At 44.4% G+C, this 21,660-nt stretch overlaps 2 protein-coding genes across 3 annotated transcripts; one reads left to right on the top strand and one right to left on the bottom strand.

Moving 5' to 3' along the window:
- The first annotated feature begins 2,086 nt into the window (after positions 1–2,086).
- LOC102450426 (torsin-1A-like) lies at positions 2,087–9,975 on the top strand. Of its 2 annotated transcripts, none has more exons than XM_075905257.2 (5): positions 2,087–2,359; positions 2,978–3,243; positions 5,473–5,648; positions 5,739–5,866; positions 7,719–8,460. In XM_075905257.2, exons 1-5 carry the CDS (start codon positions 2,155–2,157, stop codon positions 7,799–7,801), a joined length of 858 nt encoding a protein of 285 aa, XP_075761372.1. In that variant the 5' UTR covers positions 2,087–2,154; the 3' UTR covers positions 7,802–8,460. The 2 variants fall into 2 exon arrangements, with proteins under 2 accessions (XP_075761372.1, XP_006128401.2); XM_006128339.5 differs by lacking the exon at positions 7,719–8,460 and adding an exon at positions 8,467–9,975 and having other exon boundaries at positions 2,090–2,359.
- Positions 9,976–13,149: 3,174 nt separating this feature from the next.
- LOC102460841 (torsin-1A) lies at positions 13,150–21,237 on the bottom strand. The gene is made up of 5 exons (XM_006128392.5): positions 20,983–21,237; positions 19,975–20,240; positions 17,841–18,016; positions 16,745–16,872; positions 13,150–15,298 (listed from the first exon to the last, which is right to left on the bottom strand). Exons 1-5 carry the CDS (start codon positions 21,161–21,163, stop codon positions 15,048–15,050), a joined length of 1,002 nt encoding a protein of 333 aa, XP_006128454.2. The 5' UTR covers positions 21,164–21,237; the 3' UTR covers positions 13,150–15,047.
- Positions 21,238–21,660: the final 423 nt, after the last annotated feature.

Here is a 21,660-nt window from a genome sequence, read left to right as displayed (position 1 = left end):
GTAGGGTCAGGAGTTTGATACTAGCATATAGACATTTATCTGCTCAATCTTCATGGAGGTGTCAACCAAAGTATTTTCTGAGCATTGTTCCTAGCTGATATTTGAACCAAGTCAACAGCTAAGTTTTTTTTTTTTTCTTGGTCCAGTTGTTAGTAAGGAGTGCTCATATCACGGAAAATACCCTCACCCACAGCTAGCATGATTATTGACAATATCAGTGTAAAAAGGCAATGTGTGAACAAGGCATTGAGAGTGGAGTGCTGTCTGTTTTAAGAATTTCTGTCCTTAGTACTGTTGGACTGACACCTTTCAAATAAAATTAACATGAAACAAAAATGTAAAATCTATGCTACAAATCAAAAAGGCTAGCTTATGAAAATAGTTGAGGTAATATTGTCTGGCACTTCAAACATCTGACTAAGGGTACGTTTACATAGCTCATATGAGGGAGCTCATATGAGGGAGTCTTAGATCCTGGATGACTTGGGCTTCTGCTATTGCACTAAAAATAGCTGTGTAGATGCTTGCTCAGGCTGGATCTTGGCTGAGGGTGGAGCTTGGGCTATAATATCAGTACTATTTTTAGCACTATAGCACAAGCCCACAAACAAGAGTTTTGGTTGGCAGACTGAGATTCACTGCTGAGGGCTGCTACTCAGGCTACGTCTACACCTCACCAAATTTCAAAATAAACTGCTATTTTGAAACATCCTCGTGGAATGAAGTTTACTGGGACATCAGCAGAGCAAGCCTCTTAAGAGGCAGGATAGCTATTTCGGGATACTCTGCTATCCTGAAATAGCATTACAGTGTAGATGTAGCCTCACTGTGCAGTTTCATGATTCAGTCACTGACAGACTGTGATCTGGAACATGTTGTTTAATGCCTCTGTGCATCTCTGCTTAATGTCATCTGTAAAATGGGGGAAATGATTGAGTTTCGGTCCCTGGGCTTGAAAGTTTTGTGACCATGTGACCTTTCATCTAATAGTTTTGTTAGAACAGTGAAATATTATGGCTAAGCAAAAGCGACGGCAAGTTCCTGCACCATTTAAAAAAAAATGACTAGCCATAAATACTAAACAGTATCTTAAGTGCTCTGTTTATATATTAAAAAAAAATAAATAAATGCTGATAGTAAATGGAGATGACAACGCTACATCATCTAGCTAGTGTTTTGAACAGGGCTGGGAAACCTAAGGCCCAGGGGCTGAATGCAGCCCCAGGCTTGCCTGAATCCAGCCCCCAGGGTTTGGGACTCTTTGCCCCCTCCTACCTCTAGCAGTGCTGACACTCTATAGAGCTGGAGCGCACAATCTACTAGCCTGGACTCCTCTTCCCCTCCCAACCCCCCCAGCCCTGGTGTGAAAGGGAAATGTGGGGAGTGTCTCCTTCTTAGAGAGGGGCCACTTCAGTGAGGTGTTTGTTTTTTTGTGAGACATAACCACTGTGCCAGTATTGTTTGTTTTTTTTAGCAAGGGAAGATTTAAAAGAGCTTTCAGCAGGCACTAGCGACTCAAAGGAGTCAGAACAAAACCGTTATTTATTAATTGCTCTTTCCAATAGGTGTTAGAAGGCTTCCTTCCAACAGTGTTCCTTGTAAACTGGCTGCTGGGGGTTAGCAGAGTGCACATGGGTTGTGTGTTGCTAGTAGCGGTGCTCTTTTGCACATGCACCCCTGCACCTACAATATTTTGTCCTGCACATAGATGGAAGAAATCTGCACCCGTCTGGAAACGAGTAGAGGGAGCTGGGGTGTGTGAACTGAACAGGGAGACGGAGGTTCCTTGCAGGGCCGCAGGGTGGGCACCGAGGACACGTCGGGACACGCACGCGGAAGCTACGTCACGACCTGCTCCGCCGACGGTCTTACGGCATGTGGAGCAGGATGCTACGTCATGACGGCGATACTGAGTCATTGCCTAGCTAACCTGTCACCTACTGAGTAGCGATCTCGCGGGAGAGGGCGGGCCCTTTCGGTCACGTGACAGTGACGGCCTGTTTCCAACATGGCCGCCGCCAACCTCAACCCTGGCCAACGCCTCTGCCCTCAACCAAGATGGTGGTGCCGGAAGCGACTAGTCCGGAAGCGGAAGTGGCTGTGCGGGGTGAGGGTGGCGGCTGACAGGCCGGGCTGGGGCCTGGCGGAGGGGGCATGAAGCTGCTGCGGGGGCCGCTGGGGGCTGTTCTGGGCCTTGCGCTGCTGCTGAGCCCGGTGCAGACGGTGGAGCCCATCAGCCTGGGACTGGCGCTGTGCGGGGCTGCCGCCTCAGCGCTCACCGGCTTCATCTCCTACCCGCGCCTCTACTGCTACTTCAGGGAGTGCTGCCTCCAGCGGGAGGGGACCCGGGCGGGAGCAGGTAGGTGGGCTGGGGCGGGGCTGGCGGTTATGGGGTCAGTAAGTGTTGGGGGCGCTTGGGGGCTGTCCCTGTTGGTGGGGTTCAGCTTGGGGGCTGCTTAGGCTGGGGAAGGGTCCGGCCTCTCGGAAGATGCCCGCTGAGAGAGGGAGTCGGAGCTGGGTCGTTGGCTCTCGTGCAGCAGACAGGAAGGCGGGGAGGGCAAGATTAGAGGGCGCATGCCGAGGGGGTGTAGGAGGCTACAACTAGAGGAGAGGGCTGATAGTTTTGGGGGGAGGGGGCGCTGGGAAGATGAAAGAACGTGTGGCTGCTTCCAGACAGAAGGAGCGGGAGTAAAAGGGGAACCTGGTGGTATGAGTCCCTCCACAGGAAGAGGGATGGTGATTGGCAGCTGGATCCAGAGCATCCCATTCCAGGGTCTACAGTCTCCACTATTCAAGAAAAACGTGCTGGTTCCATTCTAATCAGGATAGCTCTTTGATCCCCTGGCAGCTGCCCTGGGATGAGCAAAGTTTGGGCACCTTGGGATATCAGAGAGGCCACCATTCCAAAGCAGCCTAGAAACATTAAAACCTATCACCTTTTTTTCCTTCTTCTCTGGTTGGTGTCTCCTTCATTCAGCACTTCAGGAGGATTTGGATAAGAAACTATTTGGTCAGCACCTTGTGAAGAAGGTGATTGTGAAAGCTGTGATTGGCTTCTTGAACAACACAAACCCCAAAAAACCTCTCACTCTCTCCTTACATGGATGGACTGGTACTGGCAAAAACTTTGTCAGTAAAATAATAGCAGAGAGTATCTACGAAGGAGGCCTGAACAGCAACTATGTCCATCAGTTTGTGTCCACTTTGCATTTTCCCCATGCACATAGCATTAGCCAGTACAAGGTAAGAGTGCATTTGGAGCTCGATGTATTTTAAGTGTGATTGTGTGGGTTATCTCTCTTGTTAGATTATCAAGATTATGGGATCAGTAGTACTAACGAGAGAAGGCTTTTTATCTGAAACGGTAAAACACAATGTGTGCTGAGTCTGAAGTGCAAATGTGGAAACCCTAATGCAGGGGTCTCAATCTCCCAACCCACAGGCTAGCCCCAGCAGGAGCAATTGTGCAATGTGGCACAAGATTCCCAATGGGCCAGGTGGTGGTGGGGTCTGTGTATTACAGGCCCCCAAATACCCATGTTCCCTCCGATGGCACCCTGTCCCCTGAGGGTACGGCTTGGGGATCACTATGGGAACCTGATGCCATGTGGTGGTAGTGGTCTCCTCAGATTTCCTGGGGCAGACAGGAGCATGACAGGGTGATGACAGGAAAGGGTAGGGTTTAAGGGCTGGTAACGGACAGCCCCCCTCCCTCAGCTTGCCAGGAATCTCAGGCCAGATTGTGCAATTGTTCCAGCCAGGGATGGTTCACAGGTTGGGAGTTTGAGACCTGTGCTCAAATGTCTAGGGACTGATTTTACCTGTACATTTTTAAAAAATTGTTTATGCAGCCTCTCATGTTACTGTTCAGAGGGAAAGGACATAGGAAGTCAGCATGGGACGTGGGTTCAGTTCTCTGCCCCAAATATCCCACCACAGGTTTTCCTGTGTATCTTTGGGCATGTGATTTAGTCTTTCCTTACCTCAGTTTCTCAACTGAAAAATGGGGCTAGGTGTACTTTGTCCCTCTCAGGGGTTTTTGTGAGCATGAATACATTAAAGAGTGAAATGCCAAGACATACCCGTGGCTACATTAATCAGGTACATATGTGAGTCAGCACAGTTTAGGGAAATCCCACTGCTTGTGTTCCTGAATTTGAATCCTGATTCTACCACTAGGTTGTGTGTCTGCAAAATGAGGATGAAACTTTTCTACATAATGAGTAGTATGCAGATTAGTGAACTTTGTACTGTGTTTTGAACTTAAACACAAAATGTATGCATATTGAAAACTTAAAAGAATGGAACGTTTTAGCTTTTAAAATGGAGAATTCTACTTTTTCTCTAGTTTATGTATTTCCCCTTGTAAAGGTTTCTATTATCCTGCCCCAAATGAGTCCTGAAAGCAGTGGTGAAAATGGATCTTTATGTTCTTTGGTCATGTAAAAAGAAAAACAGCATGTGAAATTCACTTAATGGACAGTGCGCAGTCTTTCCTACACTGCCTTTTCCATGTAAGGGACCAAATAATTGTGAGATTGGTAAAATGAGCTGAGTCACTGTTTTGTTTTATATCAACTGTCCTGTTCCTTTCCTTTCTCATTACTAATCTTAAACATAACTTTTAATACTGTAGTGGGTAAATACCCGAGCCATACAGGCATACCTCAACTTTACAATGTTTGACTTACAACAAATGGCACCTATGTTTCTGAATTGACACCACGATTCAATTTTATAATGCTTGGTCCTGCAAGGGAGTGGATTGTAGTTCTGAGTTATGATGTTTAGACTTATGACACAATTTTCAGGAATTGTCTGTGTCATAAATCTGAGGACTGCCTGTATAACGAAATATTTAAATAAGATTACCCCCTTCCTGAACAAGACTACACTTTTTAAACATTTAAAATCACCTGCAGTTAGATTACTTACCAGTGGTTAAAGCATAGGAATAGGAGTTATGATTCTGTGTTCTATACCTAGCTGTTCCAGTAATTTTTATGTGATTTTGGCTAAGTCACGTAATCACTCACTGAGTCAACTAATGAATGTTGGAAAATGTTTTGAGTTCTAAGGATGGAATATGCTACTTGACTGCAGATTATTAGCACCAAAGAAAATAATTTTCCCCACTGGCATTCACTTTATCTTGCGAGGTAGGTTGTTGCTTCATATCCATATTTATTCACTGGCTTGAAATATAGTCTTTTTCATGGATACCTGCAGAGAGATTCCGGTTGTTAAGGTTATTTTAACAACCAGAATGCATTTCTGTTACTATGTTCCTTTTATCATTCTTTACAGCTGACCTTTTAACCAGTTTTCAATCAAGAAATTCACACAATTTTAGGTGCACAATTGAAGTTACAGCTTTTGAATGAAAAGCAGCGATCTATACATTTCCCGTGTCTTCAAGGTGACACAGATGCAGTTGGAATATGCAATCTCCTTTATTTTTGTATAACATAGGACCAGTTGCAGTCCTGGATTCGAGGAAACGTGAGTGCCTGTGCCAGGTCAATCTTTATATTTGATGAAATGGATAAAATGCACGCAGGGCTCATTGATTCCATCAAACCGTTCTTGGACTATTACGAGCAGCTTGATGGGGTGTCCTATCGGAGAGCTATCTTCATCTTTCTCAGGTGAGGAGCATCGGTGAAATCCTTGCAATGCTGTAAACTGAATGCTCTGTGAAACCCATCCAGCTGAAATCCTTTCCCTCCATCACACAGCAATGCAGGGGCTGAAAAGATAACAGATGTGGCATTAGATTTCTGGAGAAGGGGAAGAAAAAGGGAAAACATGGAACTCAGAGACTTGGAAGCTTCATTGTCTGTGTCTGTCTTCAACAATAAGAATAGTGAGTAATTTTGATTGTTCCCATGGCTAAAAGTCCTTCTCTTTGAGTGGTTCAGCATCTTTCTGGTATTTGCCAACTGCCTCTTTGGAGAACATCTAAAGAAACAAATATTTGTTGTTATGGTCCCAGTGGTAATCATAGGTAGGATTGCCATAATATTCTACTCTTTACATAGTTTGACTCTTTAACAGACAACATGAAAAATTTAAGCAGGATTATTTTCAGGATCCATCTGTGGTAATGTGTCTGAGCAAGTACCATGTCCCTTCCTAAGAGTAGGTAGACTTCTTTGGCTCTTAATTGGAGGCTGCATGATAAATGTCACATCCTTCTCCTTCTTTGCCCTTCAGAATTGAAGGTGTAGATTGTCAGTTAATGTTCCTCCTAAATTATTATGCTGTAGCTGTGTAGTTACAAAGTTATTTTTAACAGTAGCTTAAAAATAAACCTTATAACAATGGACCCAAACTATTATAGCTCTCCAGCAGAGCAGTCTGCAGGATGACAAACTAAGAGATGCATTCGGTGACACTGGTATATTAAATGATGGATTTTGCATCTGTTGACTTGATTGTTCTTTTGAGCGGGCTTAGTGAGAGAGAGATGAACTGGTTTTACCATTGTGAAAGTGCACACAGGTTTATTTACAAAGAGACAGAGAAGTAAACAGAAATGGCAGGGCTGGCGTTGATGGTGAACAGGTATGGCAGCAGCAGTTCAGTGCAAACCCCAGTTTTCAGGCAGGGAGATACTATGGTATAGTGATGAAATATTCCGACTGATGCTGTTTGGTTGCTGACTTGAGGTGGAGAGTAATGGTGAAGGACATGAGACTGCACTGTAATTTATTAATATTGTATGTGACCTGGTTCTTGAGACATTTGCTGTGTTTACAGTATAGTATGGATAAGTAGATGGTTTAAAAAAAATCAAAACCAGACTTTGTTCCAATTAAAAAAAAAAAATAAACCTATTTAAAATTAAATTTGTGTTTGTGACAACCTATTATAAGGCCTGAACTTGTAATCTGTTCATTTAAATTCAATAAAAAATGTGAAAGAGTACAAGTTCGCTGTAAAATTTTATAGAAAGTCAAATCCCTGTACTGGTAAAAGTCACTGGCCAAACCAGAGTTTGAGTGCTAAATCAGCTTTTGACAGCAGTAAACTCCTCAGCAGATGCAGAGAGAATATTTTCTTTTTCATTTTATTTGACTAAGTTGGTTCAATGACTTAATTCATTTAAATATAAGAAACAGGAACATTTATTTTCCTCTTCCAGTTTGAGAGGATGAGACCTACTTGGTCTAAAATCCTGAAGGAGATGTGACATGAAATAAGCAGTTAAAAGAAATGCTGTCTGTGGTTAAAGAATTTAAGAGATCAGTTTTAAATGCAAACATTGATAAACTTTTTGACACATTACTAAGTCTTTTATCATTCACCATTTTTGACACAGTAAAATATAAATTAAGTGATATAATTGCTTAAATGTATAGAAGTTATAGCACTTTCTCTTAATTAGCTTCCCACCACTCAAAACCACCATATTTAATGTCAAGGCTGTACGTAAAGGTTTTAATGCAAAACTCCATTAAAATTGATTATTTAAATCAAGATTTCATGCTTGCTGCTTTACATTCTGATTAAAATTTGGTTTTTAAATTCCTTTGATTTAAATCTACTCGGCTGTATTGGGTTAAATTTTGGAATACTTATTATATCCTTTTTTATTTAATTTAACAGCAGGCTATTGAGAAATAAAAACATGCCCTCCTAAAAACTTGAAGAGGGCTAAGAGAAAATACCTGAGATATTAACTGTGAAGAACCTGCTTCCTTGGTTCCACACAGATTACAGAGTTTGTTTTGCCCAGCCTGGGAATCAAATTGACAAGTTAGAAGACTCTCTGGTCAGGCAGTTGTTTGGGAGCTGATTGTGGGGAACAGACTGAAACACTCATAAACCCTGCTGGAAGGTCTGAAGCAGTAATGCCTTCCTAAGCTTCCAAGACAGGGGGATGGTAAGATAAGCATGTGCGTAGCCCTTTTGTTATTTTAAAATCCTCTGTTATGTTATGTTTTTTACTCCTACTGGCAAGATCAAGCAATGCTTTTGTTTATGGTCACTGTATTTACTGCCTCTAATGGCCTCCCAAAGGGAAGAACTTCAGGTACTTAAACCCTATTAGACATGTTAGGGCTGATCCACCAGATACTGTAGCCAGGACCCAGTCTAAAAGTGGGAGAAGTGGAGGATTCTATCCCAGGACAGTTAAAGGTTTTTGGAGACTAACAGCTGAGGCACTGCACACACAAACTGGAGAGGAGGCAGAGGTACCACTAGATCTGTGGCCTTGACATACAGCAACAGGGCTGTGTGAGATGTTTTCTTGGTCCATCTTGCTTGGCTTAAGGTGAAGCCACTCTCCTACCATGGCAATGCGTGACCTTATAGAAATAGAGGTGATTGTGGTAAAAACAAAAACCAAGAGTAAACCACTGTAGGGTGGGTTGCAGGGAGTTGTGATAAATGTATGCCCATCCCCAGTAGCTGTCAATCTCCACCTAAGATGCACTAACCAACAATATTTGTTTGCAGGCGGCTTTTGGCACAGCAGCTTGATCGACAGAAACCTCATTGATTATTTTGTCCCCTTTTTGCCTTTGGAATACAAACACGTGAAAATGTGTATCAGGGTTGAACTTGAATCACGTGGCTACGTGGTGGATGAAGAAATCATAACCAAAGTGGCTGATGAGATGACCTATTTCCCCAAGGACGAGAAAATTTACTCTGATAAAGGATGCAAAACTGTATTCACCAAGTTGGATTTTTATTATGACTTATAATGTTTTACAATGCTGTGATCTGCAAAGGAAAAAATGAACCACATCACACAGTGAAGAAACCGAAATATTTCACTGTCAAGCACTTTTTAAAAAAAGGGAACATTATCGTTTAATTGGTGGTGTAAATAACTGGCAATACACTGGGGGAGCCTTGTAATAGTCGTATCTTCAAAAGATGTCTTTCCTGTTCCATGAAGTTAGGAAGGAACAGTGCATGGAGAAGTCACCTCTTCGAGAGCATTGTTGAACAGCGCCTATGATTATCTCAAATCACGACTTGGTTGATTGTTACAGTTTGTTCAGTGGAACACTCACATGTATATTAGACCTGCAGTTTTGATCTGGTTTTAATTAAATTTTAATTTGTAGAAATGGTTTCTAGATGGTACAGAATATTTTAATCAAGGCCTTTGTATCTTGCAACCCATTCCTAGGAGTTGTGGGTGGGGTATTTTCCAATTGTGTTTTGAAAAAAGGATATGCAGGGTGGGGTTTCCCCCCCTTAAAACAACCATCTTTAGTACTTCCAGCTCTATTGGAACCATTGTGTGAGAGAGAGAGTCAATATGTCCTCTTACATAACATTATAAGGTGCCATTCTTATAAAAGCCAGGCTGTAAACAATCTCTTCTGCTGCTAAACTGCATTAGCCATGTGGACTCCATCTCTGATAGGAGTAGGTCAATATGTGAAACAAAGCTGAGCAAAAAAAGGAACTGCAGTTGTACTGCATTCCTGTAATGGCGTTAGTTCCTCCTTTGGCTGTTTGCTGTAAAGTGGAGAGTTGGCACGTGGCCTGCTTTCCTTTTCCTTCTTTGCTGTAATGAAGAATAAGGTTGTTCACTAAATCCAGGGATGGTTCTTGGTTGGAGTGTCCATTTCGTAGAATCAGAGTAAGGCGAAGGCAGAACCTGGTACGTCCATGGGCTGGTTGTAAGATTTTCTTTTGTTGCAAATATTTCTAAATGCAGAAAATAGCAGCTTGGGTAACTTTTCACCCACTGTCAAACTGTGAGATTTCATTTTGATCCTAGCCTTAAAAACACTGCTGTGTGAAAAGAGATGAAGACAGCTTCAAAACTACCTGGAAAAATATTTAATTACAGTAATCCATCAACTAAAGTTATTACACCCCATCTGCCAGTTTTATTTATAAATGCCAGCACTGTACCTTTTCACTCCCGTTTCTAGCTCTTACAATTTGAAAGTAAGATTTTTATAATTCCCTCAATAAAAGATCTCACCAGTAAAATTTGTATATGCTACCTCTTGCTTTGCATTATTGAAGGGACTGCCTCATTGTTACTTTTGTATGTACATTTACCATCTTACCACACTTCTGCCTATGGGTAGTCTGCTGTGCTTGAATACAAACGTTCATGTTCACCTTTTGCAATTAGGATACAAAAGGGTGTGGCAGTGGAGGGGAGATGTGGGTCTTCATCTGTTGCTGAAAAAGATTAGCTGAATTATGGTTTGCAGTGTGACTCAATGAGTAGTTAGTACAGACTAGGGATGTAATAGTATACTTGATTAATTGATAAACAAAAGCTTAAGTTAATACTATAGACTACATGCATTTCTCCCCCTCCCCCTGCAGTACATTTTTTTTAGCAGGCTGGACAGCAGCATGGCTCAGTCCCAGCTTGCACCAGTCCAGGACCTACCCCTGCTGCAGTTCTGCATTTAAAGTGTATAGGAGCCAGGTAGACAGGCAACCTGGCTCAGTTCCAGCCCACAAAGGGTCTGGAAGCTCCAGACACCACCCTCTTCTCAAGCAGGGGCTGCTGCCACCTTGTACTGCTGCCTCTGTATCTGAGGCAACAGCATGGGGCGACAGGCAGCTGGTCTGCGAGGGGAGCTGGTTTTTAAACTGGCTTTCTTCGTGGACTAGCTCCTCCCTGGCAGGGGGCTCCTCAAGAGTGGGGCTAGATTGCACTGGGTCCCAGCCACACCCCAGGAGACTACAGAATAGTCGAGTAACTGATAAGAATTCATGAGGTTAATCAACTGTTCATTTAACCAGTATTTGACATCCCTAGTGCAGACTGCTTAAGAGTGTGCATTAACTTTCTAAAGTTGTGCTAGTGCAAATCAGGCTCTTGGCTCCTTGTAACAGGACCAGTCTTCCACATTCTGTAGTCTCGACAGTACAGTGAACCCTCGTTTATCGCGGTAGATAGGTTCCAAACCCGACCGCGATAGCTGAAAATCCGCGAAGTAGGGACACCATATTTACGTATTTATTTAACATGTATATTCAGACTTTTAAAACCCTCCCTTTACGTAGTACTGTTAACAAACCACCCTTTAATGTACAGAAAAAGTCCGCGAAGTCGTGAATCCACGATGGTCGAACCGCGAAGTAGCGAGGGCTCACTGTATTCTAAAAGTGCTTAAAAACAGACAATTTGTCCTGTAAGTGGAGTAGATGAAACCCCTTACTTTGTTTACCCATGTCTTGCTGTCACAGATGTGACTGACTAGTTACAGTAAGTGATGGTATCTTTGGCTATGCTCCAGTTTGCTACCATGCAGACTCAGGGGCTATGTCTACACTGGTGGCTTCTTGTGCAAGAAAACATCCACACTGCCATGTGTGAGCTGTGCTTTTGCACAATATCACCCATGGCAGTGTGGATGCTCTCTTGCACAAGAAAACGCTGATGGCCATTTTAGCCCTAGGGCTTTCTTGCGCAAGAAATCCCTGCCCAGCATCCACACTGCCCTCTTGTGCAAGAGTTCCTGCGCAAGAGGGCTTACACTTGTTAAAAAAGAGCATAGCTCTTGTGCAAGTAGCCCTCTCATACCACGCTGTAAATTTCTTTGCGCAAGAGCGGGTGGGCAGTGTGGATGCTCTGCAGATTCTTGTGCAAGAACGGCCATACTTGTGCAAGAAGCCACGAGTGTAGACTTAGCCAGGGAGTGAAGGGCAACTGGCCCTGGGACTGCAGTGGACACTACCTAGTTTGCATTAATGTAATCCTCTTCAAACAGTACTGTTTATGCAAAGCAGGTACCTTTTAGTTCATTCTAGCAGTGGCCATGTGGGACAGTTGAAATGCAGCACTTTGGTGTGCACTGCTCTTTGCACCTCTACAAAAAAATGGAGCAGCAGGACTCTAGTCTTCCTTGTTATATTTGGACAATGTAATTGACTTTAAACCGGTAAGCTCAGAGATTCCCTTTAACCTTCATTTCAAACTCAGCAGGAGCCTGAGTTTAAGACTTGCTGTGCAAAGCAGCTGGAATAAGTGTGTAGTGCTCCAGTCATCATTTGCTGGCTTCTCTAAAGTACATGAATTATGAGGATTATATTCTACAAGCTTTATAGTGACATGATGCAACTTGTGGGGGGGAGGGAGGAGAAAACAGGAAACTTTGATTGTCCCTGGTGGCTTGAAGAAATACTGCTCTTGTTTATATTAGTGTCCTGAACCTCCCAAGTTCAACAGTGGATCAGAGCATAAAGTAACTCTGCCAAGTAACACTTTGCACTCCATCCATTAGTGAACTCAAAGCACTTATTACAATTAGATTCCTACCCTGTGAGTGCTGGAGGGGGGAGAAGGAAAGCATTAGCCCTGTATTGCCTATGGCACTAATTTCCAGATTTCCCACAAATGATTGGATGTTTCTACTAGTCTGGTATTTTAACCGCCTTGCTGGCTAGCTGCTGTGGTGTTTAAATTCCAGCAGCTGAACTCCAGGGGCACTACCTGTACTCACCCTGTAAGTAGTGTTCCCTATAAGCAGCTCAATTGTGTGGCCGCTCAGATGAGATTCCACTGCTGCCCAGCTGATTAGTTGAGCGCCCTCAGCTAGGTTTGTGTTTCTCCTGCCGGTGGTGCACATTCACACATGCCATAATGCACATAAACATTCTGTACATGGATGGAAAAGATTAGAGGGAAAAACTGCTTGTTGGAAAAAGGGCTGAGACACAAGAGATCAAGTGACCTGGTCAGGTCAGAGTAGTGCTAAAGGGATGTGGCAAGTTACATTTCTACCACTGGTATCAGAAAAAAAATTGTAAGAATGCTTAAGAGTTGCCATAAGAAGAGTAAATTTTCAGCCACTCTTTTGCAGTGGAGCCAGAGATAAAAATGCAACCCTCTTGGTTAAACCTCCACCCCAGGTCCATCACCTGAAAAAGACTTCTCTCCTGAAAGGCATCTTTAGAAGCTTTATTGATATGAAGTAGGGCATGCTGCTGTATTAATAAAAAGCTACAGGGAAATCTCTCTTATCCTTATTTATAATGATACTTTATTTACCTTGGGAAGGAGCAGGCAAGTCAGTTATTAAGATGGCCTGATTTAATCAGAATAAAGCTGAGTGGAAGGCACATCATACCCCAGCATGAATGCCTAGGAACAAAGCAGTAGCAAGCTATTATCTACCAGCTGGCAGTTAAATAAGTCAAAGGCAGTTGAAGGATGAAAAACATTTATTGCAGCTATGACAGGTTTTAAAACTGCATGGGAAGCTTACATTCAGAACATCCAAGTTAGAAGAGCAATCATACACTTGTGAGTGCAACATTTGAGATCCTTTGAGTAAGAGTTCGCCATAAAGGCAAAACATCACATCAAAACAACAGTCCAATGTCCCAAGGTTGACGGTTAGTTTTCACTTCAAGGGATTGCATCAGAGCAAACAGTTTGTCACGGTTATGACAGACTGCACACAGGGTTATAAAAAAATTGTAACAGATTCCTTCAATTTCACAGGTTAACATGAACATCTAAAGCTTTCTTGCTGGTAGTTTGAACAAAAACTGGCTTGATTTGAGACACCATCTTAAAAAGTATCAATATATAAGAGGGAGTTAATTCAGCAACTACATTATAAAATAATCAATTTCCTCCCATGCATATTAGCTCCACTACATACTAGCTATCTTGTCCTCCATTTATAAAGGCACTTCCATTTCACATCACGTCTGGCTGAGTGCAAGGGAGAGGAAGAGTTAGGAAGTTGAGTCTTTGGTGTGTAAGATGTGATACTAAAATTCCACCCTTACTAGATGGATGAAAGTTAATCCTCTTCCAGCTTCCTAATCCTGCTGGTTCTCATTTCACCTTGCTGCTGGGAACAAGGTGTTTCACCCTGACCATGGCAGACACAGGTTTTCATTAATTTTACAATGTTAGTTAAAAAAATATTAAAAATACAATAGGAATGGGGGAAGGTAACTCTTTGACCATATTTCCCATCCTCCCTAGTGCTGAAGAGAAAGATTTTATACTTCCATTGTAACTAGTATAAAATAGTATAAAAATAGACTTCAAAATCATTTCTACAACAAGGCAATATTCAAGCAAAGTGTATGTCTAGGGAAGGGCAGGGGGTGTTGCCCAGAGCTGGATTAGACATTCCCTCCAAGCCACAGCTGTATAACACCTTGTCGATACTGACCTGACAAGTTGTAACAGTCAAATCCTCATGAACCTTTCCCCACTGAAAGACAAGACACTTGCCTAAGGCGCTGTAACAATCAAACTGCTGGTGCACAGTTTCCCCCATGGAAAGGGACATTGGCAGCAAAGCTTACAGCCACTTGGACTCTCTTAGATTCAAAAATTTCATTGGAAGGGAAAGTATGGAAAGTCTTCTCAATAGGGACTGGGGGGGGAGCAACTAATTTATCCCGTACCCCCGCTCTCCTTGAGTTCACCATAATGTTCCACAGGGAAGCATGAAGATAGCTTAGAGTCAGAAATGAACCAAGATCCTGCCCTTCCATCCCTAGAAAGCTGACTCTCTGAGCACAACACTACCAACTCTCTCCAGAGTCTTTCCAGCACAGTGGCATTTGAACTAGCAAAGTATCAAGGGCTCACCCTTGCTGTCCTTATCATAGATGCTGGACACGCCATCTGAAGTCAGGGCCAAAACTCCCATTCATTTCAATGGGAATAGGACTGGTCCTTTCATATGCTAGGAAGGGATTGTGGACAAATGGAAGGGTTCCTTCCTTTTACTCCCATCCTCTAGCTGAGAGGGTAGAGAGGATGGAATTTTTAACAGTCTCAGCTGTTAAATACAATGCAGTGAAGGCTGCATCCAATGCTGAGTGTTATGCTCAAAGATTTCCAGAGACTAACCCCAGATTAGAAAATGCAACACGTAGTTACAGATAGCTTAAGGAAGAGCAGTGAGATTTACAAAAAAGAAAATAAAATCAGTCATTCCGAAGATCCCTGCCACATGTCCCAAAATATTAAAAAGTGCAAAGACACAGACTTCCAAAATGCTATTAAAAGTGCTTCGGTGAGGTAAAAGCATCAAGTTCCTTGCTCCACCTCAGTTTCATGCAGCTCACAGCTATCTCTCCCAAGAGAAAAACAGCCTGTCCTGCACCATCTTGCAGCCTTTATCGGAGTAGATTTTCTCATCTTTTGGGAAGTAGGTCATCTCGTTGGCCACCTTATCCACAAATGCCTCGTCAATTTCCTTGCCCTGAGACTGGATTTCTGCTTTGATGCACATCTTCACGTGCTTGTACTCCAGTGGCAAGAAGGGGACAAAGTAATCAATGAGGTTTCTGTCGATCAAACTGCTGTGCCACAAGCCACCTAGAAAACATCAGTGCTTAAGTGGTCAGGGAGAACAATTGCAACCTCTTAGTTACAGTTCTGTCCTCCATTGTCAATAAGGCTATGTCTAGACTATGTGCTATTTTTGAAAGAGGATATGCAAATTCCTTGAAAGTAATCCGAATGTGTTTTTTTGGGGGGGGAACCCCTTTTTCGGAAAGAAACTGCTCTTTAAAAAATGAGGTTTACACTTTTTTTCCGAAAAAGGAGGTTCCCCCCTCCAAAAAATGCGTCCAGACTACTCCGCGATTGAAGAATATAAGCAAATTCCTTTTGAAAATAGTATGTAGTTTAAATGTACCCTTAATGTTTGGTTCTTGTTATCTAGGCACGCAACTTTACTATACAACAGATGAACGGCCCTTTCACACTCCCAAACATGAAGGGCCCATGCGTTGCACCCAGATCAGCAATGGCTGCAAGTGGGCCCCCTAGGCTAGCGAGTGGGCCGCATTAGTGGCCCTCCATCTTAGTGGGATGCGAGATTGGGATAACCAAAACGGTCTCCCAGGCTAGGGTAAATTTTGCTAACTGTGCTTGCATACCTAGAATTTGTGGGGTGTGCCGACTGAACCCGAGCAGTGCTTTGATTGGCTGCAGAGGGAGCACACGGCTCTCTCAGTCAGTGTTGTGTACAATCAGTGCGCACCTCACATCATGTGACCTGGCTTTACGTGCGTGTCACTTTAGTACTACTGGTAGGAAAAAAACCCTACATGAATGGAAACCAGCAGAATCTGGCAGCTATGCACATGGGTAATGATAAACAAGATGTCTTGGTGGGCTACGTGTAGAACCCCATGGGCCGCATACAGCCCTGGCCTATATTCTTGTACCACTAGGGACATTATCTAAGATTTAGACTTTGATTAATATTTGTCACTTATAATGGCACTTGCTTGCACCAGGCATAAAGCATGAATTTTCTGTACACAGTTCTGCCAGCACAAGTCAATCTTGATCTGCAGCACCCTCTGCTGGTCCAGTCTCTGCCCTGTGCTGAGGTCTTTATCAAGCAGGCAGCTGTCTACTAAAAACTAGGCTGGGATCATCTAACATCACTTTCATTGGGAACGGAGTTAGGTTATACACCCAGCTCAATCCACAGAGGTGACTGGTTAATGCATTAATAGTCTCCTGACCCCAAAACCATTGTGCATAATTTCTCCCCAAAATAAACAATCCATTGTGGGAGGGTTTGATCCAGAGAACCGCAGAGTGTCTCCTTAAATGTGCCAAGCACCCAGCAAAATCAATGAATTGCCATGCTCAGGACCTGGCAGTACCCAGGCGTAAGTGAGTGCAAGTGCTTGAACAACAATATTACATGGTACGAAGAGAGAAGTTGGAACAACACCCACCAAGCAAGGATCTTCTGTGTTTATAAATTAAAAGAAATGCCTACTCATTAGGAAAGTAACTCACTATTCTTATTATTGAAGACTGCTACTGATAACACAGGCTCCAGGTCTTTCAGCTGAATCTGCTCCCTGTCTTTTCCACTCCTCCAGAAGTCCAGAGTCACTTTATTAATTAAATCCCCACCTGCATTACTGTTAATGAGAGAAAGTTTAGTACAGATTCTAAATAGGAAGAATTCAGCGTCTCTTTCTCTAGGAGAAAAAAAACAGCAGGCAAATGATCTGGTAGCACTTTAAAGACTAACAAAACCTGTAGATGGTATCATGAGCTTTCGTGGGCACAGCTCATTTAACACTTGTCTGCACAGAATAAAAACACTAAATCAAAGCCTAAATTCCACTTTGTCCCTACTGTGCTGGCCCTGAGCCACAATATCTCTTGCTCAGAAATGGCTACATAGCTCCCTCTCAAAAGGGATCAGCAGGTAGGCATATGCGATGAGCCCTCTGCGTGTTGCAAAGCTCGTGGTGAAGTACAATACTGTGCACCGTTCCCAGCACATGGAACGAGGAACAGATTCAGGATCTGCGTTCCAATCTGCTGTAAGGCAGCATGCTGCTACTAGACTAGACTACCAGAACAACCCACTTTAACATGTTACTTGCTACAGTCCTTGCTGGATGGAGTCAATTGCTCAACTGTACCATAGGCCTTGCAATGCAGCCAGCCAGCACTGCTGATAGAGAGGCAGGGAAAACAGCACATTGGGGACAGTTGCCTCAAGGCCCAACAATTCAAAGGGGCCTAGGACACCCAGCTGCCACTGCTACTACTGCAGAAGCTAAAGTGCATGGCCCTTTAAATCACCACCAGAGCGCTGTGCCACATGCTCCAGGCAGCTCTGAGGGCTGGGAGAGGGGAGGTGGAGAGGGGAAGCATCAGGCTCAGGGCAGCCCTGCCCCTTCTTGGAGCATGGAACCACACCCCTGTAGGCAACTTATGGACATTCTTTAGCTCAAACAGCACATGCTTTTTGAATACAAGAATCTGGGTTTTGTCCCTACTGATGCCTGCAAGCTCTGAGTGGCCAACACACATACCACAGACACAGCGAAGGCCCAGCTGAGCCCAGATTTGCCATAGTAGACAGACCACAAACCTGAGAAAGATAAAGATGGCTCTTCGATAGGACACCCCATCAATCTGCTCATAATAGTCTAAGAATGGCTTGATGGCATCAATGAGGCCAGGGTGCAATTTATCCATTTCGTCAAATATGAACACAGACCTGGCACAGGCACTCACGTTACCCCGAATCCACTTATGCAACTGGTCCTGGAACAAAGGAGAAATGCACATTAAAAGACTAGGTCTCACTGATAAGAGAGCACAAAAAACACCTGGCAGGGGGTGTGAGTAATCATAGAATTATAGGACTTCTAGACACTTGAGACATCGTCCAGTCCCATGCACTCTAGGATGTTAAATTTTGAGTAACTGACTAATCAAATAGTCAATGTTTTGCATTGACTATTAAATTAGTTGATAGGGCACCTCTGCCTTTGAAGCGTAGCAACAGGCCTAGGGCTGTTACTACACTTTAAAGGTGAAAGCGCCACCTGCAGTCCGGGGCCAGCTGGGGACTCCCCTGCTGACTCCAGGCAGTGCTGCCGCTTTGAAACGCTGTAGGGAGCCCAGCCTCAGGCTACATGTGGCATTTCAAAGCAGCAGGGCCGCATGGAATCCAGGATCAGTGGGGAGTCCCCAGCTGGCCTCGGACTGTATGCAGTGTTTCAAAGCAGCAGCATCACGTGAAGCCCAGGGTCTGGCCCCAGGCTGCACGCAGTACTGCTGCTTTGAAGTACCCCCTTCTCTTCCCCCCTTGCTGCCTCTTTCTGATAGGGGGAGTGACTAGTTGACTAGCCTGTCGACTATCCGATAAGCATTTGCTTATCAGGCAGTCAACTAGTCGTTCACATCCCTAGTGCACTCATGGTAGGACTTAGTATTATGTAGACCAACAATCCATTAGATACCGGGATTATCTCCTGCTTCTTGAAGGGAGGAAAGACCACTGCCTTCACTTTAGCAAACATGCTGATAGAATGTGACTCCTGTTGCAGTTATTTAAAGAGAATTGCCATAAAGCAAATAATTTCCAATTTCTGTTGAACAGTCAAAGCACAACTAGGGCTACAGGGGAAAGGAAGACATTTCTTCTACAGTATAGTACTACTTCTACCCTCCTCTTGACTGACAGACAGACAGACAACCAACCAAAACAAACAATAAATATAACCAAAACTAATTCCTGATGGACCTTTGTGAGTCAGAGGTTACTGGTAGGGTGTCCTGATAGATATCCTACTCCATTCAATAATGATAAATGTTCAGCTGTGTGCATGTGCTTCTCCCCTAGCTCTGCGCAGGTAGCCAGGACAGCAGGCTCCGAGAGAACCCCCAAAGACCACAAACCAGATAAACATCAAAGGCATGGGCTTATGTTTCAAGCCCTCATCTTACTACAGTCTTCAGTTTTTAACATTTAAAAATGCTTTGAGTTCGTAACCTTCAGGCTGTGACCATCCTTTTCAAGAAAATTGCAGGGAATAAACAAGGTGATCAGCATCCGTCACTTACAAGTCTCTGAAATTACTGTTCTTTATAGTCACCTCATTTAGCTTGAACTGACAACATTTCATAACAGCCTACCTTATAAAAAGTAACATGAAAAAGTAACACCAGGAGGAAGTAAGAAAAAAAACAGTAAGAGGAAGTAACTTTTAATTGCCAACTTTGAGGAACACTGAAAAGCAAGACTAAACAGATTTATCTGTTTCACTTTCCATTTCTTAGCCTTTAAGTCATTGCTGTTATGTTTCAGGTTCTAGTAGGGATGTAAAATCCCATTTAAAATGTTAACCCGTTAATTAAACTATATGTTAACTGCTCACCCTAGTGGGCCCTGCCAGGCTGCTCTGTCTGGGCTGGGCACCAATTACCAGGTGATACTTACCAGGAAGTGGTTAAGGGTGATGCTCACAGGTTAACTGGTTACCCATTTACATCCCTAGTCTCTAGCACTGCAGGGGGATATTTAGATTCCACCTCCCTAAACTTGTCAGTGAATGTTTGAAAATACAAAGAAACACTAGGTGGGTACAAGAGTTTGTTATTTTAGATTTTAGAGACCCATGGATTTGTATACTAAGAACCATCTAATTTCACAGTGCAGTTTTAATTATTAATATTTACTGATACAACCAAGGTGAAGTTAAAATTTGCTCTCTTACCTTATACAGGCTAACCTGATGTGCATGTGGGAAGTGTAGTGTGGCTATAAAGAGATGAACAAATTTGCTCTTCTGTCCTGCTTTGTGAATGTTCTTTGCGATGATTTGGCTGACAAAGTTTTTACCTGTGCCTCCCCAGCCGTGTAGGGAGAGAACAAGTGGCTTTTTGGGATTAGGGTTGTTGCTGAATCCAGTCACTGCTTTCAGGATCACATCCTTGGCAAGGTGCTGGCCAAAGAGCTTATTATTCAGATCCTCCTTCAGTGCTGAAGAGTCCCAGGAGAAAAGGAAAGAAGGGAGGTCATGTTAGAAGAACAAGGACTTCCAAAAGCGATTTGCAAATGGAATAGGATCCTGAATCCCATTTCCCTCTCGGAAACAAAAAACAGGACTGTGTAGCACATTAAAGACTAACAAAATGATTTAATAGGTGATAAGCTTTCGTGGGCCAGACCCACTTCCTCAGATCAAACGGTGGAAGAAAATTGTCACAACCATATATACCAAAGGATACAATCCTGGTTTTTGTTTCAGCTGCACCAGACTAACACGGCTACATTTCCCTCCCTGAGCAGTCTACAATCCTTACCTCTGCCTAGAAAACAGGGGGGAGGGGGACTCAGTCACTGCACTAGGAAGACAGAGCCCAAGAATAACTCTTTGCACTTGCATCCAAGGATCGCAAAGCGCTCTAAGCCCGCAAATGAAATGCGGCTCCCAGAACGCCCGGGTGAGGCGCCCTGAGGTGTCAGCCCCACGTCCCAGGTGAGGAAAGGGGGCAGAGAAGGGGAGTGCCTGTCTCAAAGTCCCTTCTCCCTCTGGGTCAGCGCTGAGCTGCTGGGCCAGTCTCCCTTCGGTGACCCGTGGTGCATGGCCCCAAATGTTCATCGCTAAGTGGGGCGGCCCCATTGCACCCGCCCCCCAGTGGCCCCTGTCCCCAGCCTGCAGCCAGAGCCGCCCCGGCGCCGCGCGGGGTCCGCCCCGGTTCCGTTGGGCCGGGCCCGGTACCGGTGGCGTTGGGCCGCTCCGCCTCCCCGGGGCAGCACTCCACGAAGCCGCAGTAGAAGCTGGGGTAGGAGAAATAGCCGGTGAGCGCCGAGGCCGCCCCTATGGCGATGCCCAGGCTGATGGGCTCCAGCGCGGCCGAGCCCGGCGCCAGCAGCGAGAGCAGCCCCAGCAGCAGCTGCATGGTGCCTTGTCCGGGCCGGCCCGCCGTGCCGCTAGCCGATTCGAAACTACCACTCCCGGCGGCCCCTGCGCGGCGCCCAGCACTTCCGTTCCGCCGCCATCTTTGTGAGGGGGAGCGCTTGGATTCCCCGAGCTTGAGAATGGGGCAGGGAGCGTTGGGAACACACATACTTCCGCCCCGCACGCACACATTCCCGCCATCTTTGTGAGGGGCGGATGCAGGAACGCAGCGTGGGGAAAGGACACGTTTTCGGTCCCAGCCCAAGTCTAATTGCCGCAGGGCGCTTGCTTCGTGAGCCTGGCTCTCCTTGCTGGTTTCCTCCTCCTCCCCGGCTGGAGGGGATGCCCATAAGAGCCTGTTTCCCTCACCTTGCTGGAGGCACCCTAGGCTGCAAGCTCCTATGGCTGCAAGAGATGGGTTGCAAATCTTATCATGCTAGCAAAAATAGTCTCACCTCCTGATTCAGGTGGCCAGACGCCCTGATTTTCTAGAGACAG

The sequence above is a fragment of the Pelodiscus sinensis genome, chromosome 23 (assembly GCF_052426305.1).
Source record: "Pelodiscus sinensis isolate ZL-2025 chromosome 23, ASM5242630v1, whole genome shotgun sequence".
NCBI classification, from domain to species: Eukaryota; Metazoa; Chordata; order Testudines; family Trionychidae; genus Pelodiscus; species Pelodiscus sinensis.
This window is presented reverse-complemented; position numbering and strand designations above follow the sequence as displayed.